Source organism: Pteropus alecto, unplaced genomic scaffold (genome assembly GCF_000325575.1).
Source record: "Pteropus alecto unplaced genomic scaffold, ASM32557v1 scaffold7, whole genome shotgun sequence".
Lineage (NCBI taxonomy): Eukaryota > Metazoa > Chordata > Mammalia > Chiroptera > Pteropodidae > Pteropus > Pteropus alecto.
In genome coordinates this window covers 11,304,269-11,314,552 of record NW_006494614.1, presented here as the reverse complement: position 1 = coordinate 11,314,552, position 10,284 = coordinate 11,304,269, and the positions used below count along the sequence as shown (strand labels likewise).

The 10,284-nt window shown below is 35.5% G+C and overlaps 1 protein-coding gene across 2 annotated transcripts in view; it reads right to left on the bottom strand.

Annotated features, from left to right (window-relative positions):
- Positions 1 to 4,055: 4,055 nt before the first annotated feature.
- CGA (glycoprotein hormones, alpha polypeptide) overlaps positions 4,056 to 10,284 on the bottom strand; it is an 11,138-nt gene continuing 4,909 nt past the window's right edge. For both annotated transcript variants that reach the window (XM_006926332.3, XM_025042839.1), the window contains exons 2-4: positions 6,035 to 6,141; positions 4,814 to 4,998; positions 4,056 to 4,362 (exon numbers count right to left, since the gene is read on the bottom strand). In XM_006926332.3, the coding sequence (XP_006926394.1) occupies positions 4,285 to 4,362; positions 4,814 to 4,998; positions 6,035 to 6,134 (363 nt within the window). In that variant the 5' untranslated portion in view covers positions 6,135 to 6,141 and the 3' untranslated portion in view covers positions 4,056 to 4,284. The remainder of the gene's footprint in view (positions 4,363 to 4,813; positions 4,999 to 6,034; positions 6,142 to 10,284) is intronic.

Here is a 10,284-nt window from a genome sequence, read left to right as displayed (position 1 = left end):
ATTATTATTTTTTTTTTTTTTCAAGTAAGCAGACCTCTCTGGACTTCTTGAGGTTTGTAGTCTTAACTAACTTCATGTCGGCTTCATGGTCATTCACATGTGGATTCTTTGGTTCTACCTTCCTGTCAGACCAGATTATGAGCGGATCTTCTGGTTTCCCCATACATGGTATAGACAAAACAAACTATTTGGGGCAATATTTTCTTCAGAAGCCTCCCAGCAGTATAAGGATGATTAAGACATCAACATTTGGAATCTTAGATGTCAACTAAGATTCTCACCAATTTAAGATATGATCTCTCCGAAATGCAACAATGGTCATATTAGGATGATGAGATTATGGGCAGGGCTGCCATGTAAGACTGCACAGTGTGTACCCCACAAAGGTGCCCAGCCAAGGGATAAGGACTGACTGACACCCACTTTTCTATGCCATTTAATTATGAAACCATTTACTCCAGGTGCTTTGCCTACCCAGAGAGGGCATCATTCTCCATTTGTATAAAGGTTCCACATGGGCTAGAGGTCTTGACTATAGGTGATTACTTAGATTCTGACAGTGGACAGGCTGGAAGTGAGGAGAATCATGGCTTTTTTTTTTTTTTTTTTTTTCCTGCTTTAATCCAGTTCAACCACCTCTGAGGCTACAGACTCCTCCAGCAGCCGGCCCTTCTTGCCTCTCCATCTTCCCTCTCACACATTTTTCCTTCCCTTACTTTTTTTACCCTGTTTTATTGACCTTCTCCTGAGCCCCAGTCATCAGTGACATTCCTGTAATCACTTAGGAGTTTCTGCTCAGGGTCAATTTTTGACACAACTGCAAAGTAGTAGAAATCTTCCTTCTCTGTTTTATCCTTTTAACATCCTGCCCGACACCTCTCTCCCTGGTAACCAGGATTCAGGACCCCTAGTTCAGACACACCTAGCGATCTGTAATCTTATGGCATTAATGGCCACGTGTGTTACCTCAGGCAGATACGTTGTCATTTAAAAGAAAGGTGCCTTAGATACTGTGTTTTAGATATAAGGAAGGAATCTCAAACAGGAGAATTTCAGGCAACTCTCTGGCTGAGGCGACTGATAGGACATTTTTTGAAAGAAGCACCCCTCAAATATGTGCTTACTTTACCTCTAGCACTTCTTTTAGGCATTTTTTTACAGATTGGCTTGAAACAAAATTTGCAGCTGCCATGCCTGCTTTTCTTTCTCCTCATTGCTCATATATCTGAGATTATAATCTTTTCTCTAGAGAGTTCCTATCAGAATTTTCTGATTGATTGTCTCAAAAGACTCAACACCCATTTTCTCTGCCAGGCTGGCCCAGAATCTATTCTTGGTAATTCAGCATCTTTTCTTCCTTATGTCCTCACACCCTCCTGAACAATCCTAGCCCCTGTGGTTTTGATACCACTGACCACTGATGCCCCTCAAGCCTATGCCTCCAGGCTGGTATCCTTTCTGAGCTTTGTATTCACTGAACATGCTGCCTGTCAGACATGCTCACTTGGTCCTTAGAATCCCAGCCTAGCAGGTCCCCAACCTAATTTGTCATCTCCCTTCTGCTCCGCACAGACTTCTTCCATTTCCCAGTTGGTGGTGGTCATCCAGCAGCCATGCAAAAATCAGCAGTCACACCCACAACCATCGCTTTATTTCCTCCTAATTCCTCACAAATCCGTCTCTTTCTCTTCCCCTCATCCTCGCTGTCAGTCGTTCATCACCATCTCTTGCCAAGACAATTGCAAAGGCCCCAATTTGTGATCCTCTGTCCAGTCTCTCACCTTCTCAAATCACCCTCTACTTGCTGCCACAATGATTTTTCTAAAGTGAAAGCTAAGTGTATAATTCATTTAATAGAACTTCTCAAACTCCTCCGCTTAAGTACTCCTAATGTAAGAAGAGTGAACGACCTCCCAGAAGATCAGGATCCAGAAAGCCCCACTTATAACACAAAGTTTCTTAAGTCACACTCTTTAATCCCATTTTTTGCAAAATTGATCCTGCAGGAAGATGTGTATTTATCCTGTGGCTTAAGAAAACCTCAGCCCCTCTAGTTTGAGAAGCTATAGTCTTAGCTAAAATGCACATCTTTTTTTTTTTTTCTTTGCATCTTATACAAGGACCTTCCTGACAGGTGTCTAACTGCCTACCTGCAGTTGTCACACTGGACTTTTTGCAATTCTGTAACTATCATACTGGTTCTCATCTCAGGACATTTACTTATACTGTTTCCTCAAACCAGACCAAACCCTTCCTTTATCTATTTATCTTCTAGACCCAGTTCAAGCAACACCTGCCCTGTGAAGCTCTCTGTGAGAAACCCCACCAGACTGAATCCCTCCTTTTATGCCACCAAAGTCCACACCTCACCCATAACAGATATTTTACTAGATTGTAATTCTTTGTTTATGTCTCTCTTCCCCACTGGACCGTGCATTGCTTCAGGACAGGGTCTGTGTCTTATTTATTGGAGCCTTCTCAGGACCAGCACCATGCCTGGCACTTGGTCAGATGAGAGGTAAATATAGCCAAGACGTTTCACCTTAGTGTTCATCAGGGCTGATATGGCTGATCTGAATGATCATGGGGATGTCCCCTTCCTTCCTTGCTACCTATTCTATCTCCTCTGTCAAATGGGATGACCCCAGACAGACAAGAGCACTATAGTGAAGGGTGTATCAGTAGCTTTTCTCTCCTGCTAAATCATCCAAACAGGCTCTCAAGACCCGACACATAGTAGATTCTCAATGAATATCTGTTAAATATTTGAGTGAACCAATGATCAGCACCATTATTCTCTTAAATTGTGCTGTATTATATTTTCTCAATCTTATCTTCCAGAGAATCCTGGTATCTCTGAATCCGTATGAGCCAACGACGTGCTAGCACTTATTACACATTAAATAAGTGTATAAATAAATAAGTTAACAAGTGAAATAATATATTCATGTGTATTTCAATGTTTTTTAAAAAGTACATGCACCAATTTTAATTTTTTTACTCTAACACCTGGTGTGTTTACCAACCTTTTAAGAACTGGCTTTTCACTCAGAAATGGAATCTTGACAAATTGGTAATGACTGAAATTTTTTTTGAAAACCTTATCTGTGATTGGTGAGGTTTTTTTTCTAATTTCAGGCTCCTTTACGAGTAACTCTCAATCACATATAATATAATTTAAGGGTCTTCAAAGTAAGGATAATCTCTGTTTTTAAGTATAAATACTCAGTAAACATGACAGCTCTTTGAAGCATGACAGCTCTCAAGCATTTAGATAGAACTAAGCGAAAGTGCTTGGTACTCCACAAAGCCACAGTGAGCTCTCAGTGATTACTTTGTTCATCAGGCATTTATTCCCATTCAAACGGGAACATGGAATGTAAGAGCTGATGCCTCTAGAATTTCAGAGCAATACCCACTTTTAGTTGAGGACAGCAGTATTCTTTCCTGAGCCACCATTCAGTTACAACCTGGCTGCCAGGGACTAATAAGATGCACTTAATTATTTTATTTTTTAATTTTTTTCGTTAGGCATAAGCCAAGTGGATAGCAACTTCAGGCTGGGAAGGATTTTCTCTTTCCCAAACCCCAGAGCAGTGTTCTCTAATTTTTTTTTTTTTTGATTGAAAACATAAACTTTTACCAGTAAAAATCGGTACATCCCCAACATGAGTATAATTATTTATTTATAAATTGTATACATGTTTTACCATACTAATACATCTATACTATTATAAAACTCATCAAAATGGTCATCTAAAGGGATGATATAAAAACGAATAAAAATAGAAGTTACTTTTCCTTCCCTCACTCCAATGGATTGTCTGGTAACTATCGCACTGGCTGAAAGAGTCACAGCTTGCTCTGGAAGGGTCGACGGGAACAAGGTTCTCCAGGGTCACGTCGCTGAGTGTGTGTAGCCCCAGCTCACCCACCGGCTCACTCCCTTCAATTGATTCTATCAAAAGCAACTGGCTTTAAACTTTTAAGAAAAAATTAGAATTCAGTGATAGAATGATGATTTAAAAGACTTTATTTCCAGCATATCCAGCTTTTTATAGTCCTGCTAAATGCTGTATTGCATTCCAAACAAAAAGAACTAACTGCCGATTATGCTGTAGGATAAAGAGAAAGGCAATAAAGCTGCAATATATCCTCAAAGCATGTCAAAAGTGGTATGGTAAGGCAGAGGAGGATTTTATCTCACAAGGCCATAAACACTGAACAAATTAATTTTCCATTCCAGAAAATCAGCAATCATCAACACAGCACTTTGCAAAATGTTTAAGATTTGTGATAATAACAAGTACTGCAGTGGCACTCCGTGTGGTTTTCCACTTTGGTGTTTCCCATTACTGTGGCCTAAAGGGAAAGAAAAAAATTATAGGTAGATAATAGATAATAGATAGATGATAGATAAATAGATAGTTGATAGGCAAATTTGAAAACTTTTAAATAAAATTGTCTGTAGCCAGCTGAACTAAATAGATGCTTGTTATATTTACGTATTCTCTCTTTCTGATATTTTCACTATGAAAAGTGAAATTCGCATTTTGTAAGAAGCATTCTATTCTCTTTCCCAATCTGCCCCTAATCACCTCCACCTCTATTCTCTTTATTCTAAATAAATCCAGCCCGTACCACAAGGTTGCTGACTCTTGATTAAAGGAGACAAAAGCCGCCCTTCCCTGTACAAATGCCTGACAAAGGATCGGTCATTAGACGCCTCCGGCATTAAACTTTATGGAGGTGCTCTGGGGACATTTCTCTAATGAGACTGTTAAAAAGCTTCTGGGGCCCTTTAAGTTCTCACCTTGGTAAATGCTTTGGCTACGCAGCACGTGGCTTCTGAGGTGATATTCTTTGGAACCAACATTGTCTTCTTGGATCTAGCTGGAGTGGGATACGCTCTGGAGAAGCAGCAGCCCATGCATTGATAAATTGGGGCACCCAGCTTGGAGAAGTATTTGTTTTCCTTTAGCTTGCATTCTGGGCAACCTATCCCCCAAAAAGACAAAGAATAAAATAATCCAAATACGATTCAAAAAGAAACTATTTATTATTTTTATTATGGGGTAGTAAATATTTTTTCATTGGAAACAAAGAGATAAATAAATACTTTTTGACTATAGGTTAATCTTAATACCTAGTATCTCTTTGTACTGATTAGAGTTATTTTTATGGGAAGACAATTTTTGCAAGTATGCATGGAAAATCTCAAAAGTAGTAGTTTCTCTCTCTCCAAGTATGACTTCTGTATCCCAATACTAATAGTATGCTTATAAGGAAAACGAAATTTGACAGATGAAAACACCTGACAGGAGAATTTTGCCCAAAAGCAAAATATTTTCTCCTTTAAAATCTACTGTTGTTTTTTCCCCATAGAAATTCTAAATGTTGACGGAGAAAAATATGTCAGAATTAAGAAAGCTGGTGAGAGTTGAGAGTCTGATATTAGAGGGGGCATCTGCATTTGGGATTAGGATTAAAATATTGCCATTTGTCTAGAGAAAAACCATAACCAATAGTAGGTCACAATTTCATAGCAGATGGAATTATATCAGCTACTCTTTTTGATTTTTCAAACAATACAGCAAAACAAATTTACTGCATAAAATGATTTTTGTTTTTCTCACTTGTTAACTGATGTGAAAATCCATCTAAAAACGCAATGTTAAAATCCTCTCAAAACTTCCGGGAGATGTGTTAAAAAAAAAAAAAAAAAAACTGAGCTAAACTGAATAAAGAGCATTTTCTCCCTGTAAAATTCAAATAAAAAATAATCAGGAATCTATTTCAGATGAAAATGTACAACCTGCTATTTAAATAAACATGTAAGATATCATTTTCACTGTACATTTTTGGAAACTAATTTAATTTTATGTTCACAATCTACAAGTACTTAGGTATGTATTCAGCAGCAAGGATTTATCACATTTGAGAAGGAAGTGGATATAAAATTAATGAAGTTATCGATGTACATCGAGAAATGTGTGTTTTTCTCATTACTGCAAAACCAGGTTTGGTCACACACCCTGCATTATAAACTCTCCATCAGGAAAGGAATGAAGAATATGCAGAAACACAGACAACGTGGCCAGAATGACAGCTGCATGTTTTCTGTAGTAATCCATGGCTCTTCTGCAAAACAGACATGGGGGGAAAAATGTTACTCTAAAGCTGGCTTACCAGTCATAACAACAACCAGTAGTTTTAACATTACTACTAATAATAGTAATCGGTGACCTGATCGCTCTGCTTACATACAGATCCCAATACACTCTAAAGCCATGTATAAAAAAATAATTTGTCTTCAAGAAAGAGGTAGGGAACCGAATCTTCCCATTTGTCACATCAACCAGTAGAATCAGGCTTAATGATAACAACAAATTCCCTTTTTTAAATATATTATCCTGTTAAGAAGCCTCAATGTTCTTATTTGTAGTTAGTGTTGGGGAGAGAGTTGAGGAGTGTTGATGGAAAAGTTCTGTATCTTGATTGTGATTGTTGTCACACTAATCTACACATAGGATAAAATTGCATAGAATACACACACACACACACACACACACACACACACACACAGTGAAACTGAATAAACTCTGTGGGTTGTACCAATGTCAGTTTCCTGGCTTTCACATTGTACTATAGTTATGCAAGGTATTACCATAGGGAAAACAGGCTAAAGGGTATCAGGACTGCCCTGTATCTTTGTGGTTTTTTGCAACTTCCTCTAAGTCTGTAATTATTCAAATCAAAGGTTAAAAAAAAATACATTTCAGAATGAGATTTAAAACTGCATGAGTCAACACTTCTGGTTATTTTTCATACAGTCTGACATAATAAAATGATATTTTTGCTAGATATTTATATCAACCCATACATCTCATAAAAATAATATGTCAAACAGTAGAACTAACAGCTTATAATACAGAAAAATAGACTGGGTAAGTATAGGTAAGGCTAAAACATATTCATGTCATGATTTCTACCTGACATATATGCTTAGACACAAGTAATTATTGGTTTTATCTTCAGTCAACAAATAATACTGAATAAATATTATTCTAAGTCAGTGGTTCTCAAGGAGTGATCTGAAAGCCCTAAACGCTTTCAGTGGGTCTGAGAGGTCAAAATGATTTTTACGATATAAGATACTGTTCACCCTTTTTACTCTCACCCTCCCATGAATGCTCAGAAAAATTTTGTAGGGTCTACATGACATGTAATGTTGAAATAGACAGAAAAATAAATATCACATGAAAGTGTAGCTATGTTCTATTTGGCCAGTCTTATAAAAATTTTTTCAAAATAGTGAAACAATGTCATTCTTCTCACTAATTTTTTTGTTTTGAAAGTTGTCATTTTTATAAATATATTGTTTTCATTATTTATTTATATAAATATGTTATTCATATTATTTATTTACATAAATAATTTATATCATTTATTTATATGATTATATTAATAATTACTTATATTATTAATAAATATATTATTTATGTTTTTATTGTTATTTATGTTAACATGTGATGGGTTAATGTTGTTTTTAAATGAATAAATATCTTTAAACTTTTAAAAATATTTCTAAATCAGTAAATATTAATAAACATAATTTAATTTAAAAAGTTCTTTGGGCTCTTCAATAATTTTTAAGAGCATAAACAAGTTCTGAGAGCAAAAAGTTTGAGAATCACTGCTTAAGTGATATACAAAGCTACAAGAAAAATTTCAGATTTAAACTAACATCATTTGTGTGCTTTGATATTGTAGCTCATATATTTTAGAAATTCAGTATTATACAGTCGACAATTATATCAAAATTAATTAAAGAGAGAAACATCTTAACAAGATTACAGAATATGAGAGCATGAAGTCAATGCACATTTCAGAATTTGCTTTATGATAAAGTGAAGAGAAGATTGAAAACAATCAACAAAATGAAAAAACAACGTACTGAAAAGGAGAAGATATTTGCCAATGATACATCTGATAAGGGGTTAATCTTCAAAATTTATAAGGAACTCATACAATTCAACACACACACACACACACACACACACACGCACGCACATGCACACACACACAAGATCAATCCAAAAATAGGCAGAGGACCTGAATAGACATTTCTCCAAAGAGGACATGCAGATGGTCAATAGACACATGAAAAGAGGCTCAACGTCACTAATAATCAGAGAAATGCAAATTAAAACCACAATGAGACATTACCTCACTCCTATCAGAATGACTATCATCAATAAATCAAACAAGTACTGGCGAGGAGGCAGAGAGAAAGGAACCCTCATACATTGTTGGTGGGATTGCAAATTGGTATAGCTGCTATGGAAAACAGTTTGGAGGTTCTTCAAAAAATTAAAAATAGAATTACCTTATGACCCAGCAATTTCACTTCTGGATATTTATCCAAAGAAAACCAAAACACTAATTCTAAAAAATATATGGACTCCTATGTTCCCTGAAGGTCTATTTACAATAGCCAAGATATGGAAGCAACCTGAGTCCATCAATGGACAACTAGATCAAGAAGATATGGTACATATATACAATAGGATATACAATATATATACATATATACTCTGCCACAAAAAATGCAGTATTGCCATTTTCAACAACATGGATGGACCTAGAGAATATTATGCTAACTGAAATTATGCTAAATCAGACAGAGAAAGACAAATACCATATGATTCCACTTATATGTGGAATCAAAAGAACAAAATAAACAAACAAAACAGAAACAGACTAATTGATACAGAGAAAAATTGATGATTGCTTGACAGATGGGAGTGGGGTTCAGGGCTAGGTGAAAAAGGTGAAAGGATTAAGAAATACACGTTGGTAGTTACAAAATAGTCACAGGGAAGTAAAGAACAGCGTAAGAATATAGTCAATAATATTGTAATAACTATATATAGTGCCTGGTGGAAATCGCTTCATAAATTATATAAATGTCTAACCACTATGCTGTACACCTGAAACTAATATAAAATAATACTGAATGTGAACACTAACTGAAAAATAAAAATTAAAAAATAAAAATAAAAAAAAGAGAAAATCGAAAAAGCAGAACCCAAGTCCATTGCTGTAGCTTTCAGTAACAAATGGCTTTGTCTTTTTTTTTTTTTAATGAAATTAACCCAGCAGAAGGGATTAACTTTCAAATTCTAGGTGTTTTTGAAAGCGTTTTGATAAATGTTGTTATCATCCTTACTACCTTTTAGATCTTTCTGTTTGGAAATTTGAAAGAAAAACATTGTTAACCAGGGCAGGAAAAATAATTATGTTCAGCTGAAATTATTATATTTTGCAAAATATGCCCAATCTAAATCAGATCTGCTAATCTCAGTCTCTTGATATTTCAGTACCCTGCAAATATCACAGACAGTACATCTAACCTCACATGCACTTCCAACGTCCACTCAACATAGCTCCCATCACCTGCCATCAGAATAATATGAGTCCAAACAAATGTATGCCTGCTTTTCTCTTCTTTCTCAGTCCATCCACCAGAGAGTCAAGTTGCCAAGCTGCCAGCTTCGCTGTAAAGGTTTCAGCCAACTCCAAAGCCAGAATAAATAACTCTCTCTACTCCATTCACCTATCTTAGATGAAGTTCTACAGTATGTCCCAAACTCTAGCCAGTTATGTACATGTTTGTCTCTCCATCCATATGAAAGCTTCATAAAGGCAGAATCTATGCCCCTCTAATCCACTACCACCCTAACACAAAGCTTTGCACAGAGTAGATGCAATTACGTTGCATTGGGACTTCAGAACAGTAATAATAATATCAATCAAAAGTTGCTAATGTAAAGCTGTCATTCATGCTGAGGAACAAGATATATCTTGAATGACAACTTAGAATAAATGTTTAATAAAAGAAAATATTTTTAGATAATAAATTCACTAGAGACAGTATATTCTCACTTAGCTATATAATTTATAGTTGACTAATATGTGGATCTATAAGTGTTAAATATGCCACAAATAGGAACCATTTTATGCTAAAATACAAAAGTCATAAGAATTCAAAAGAAAACATTAATAAAAATATATATATAAGAGCTTCAGGGTTTAAATTGGGTGTCTTTTAATTTATATCAAACTATATATGTCCACAAATTTAGGTTTTTAATATAACATGACTGTGAAGGAAAGATAGCATTCTTGAAAGTATGAAAGAATATTATTGCCATAATTCACCATTATTATTTAACATATATTTGCATAATATTATTTATAGTGATTATAAATAATTAATAT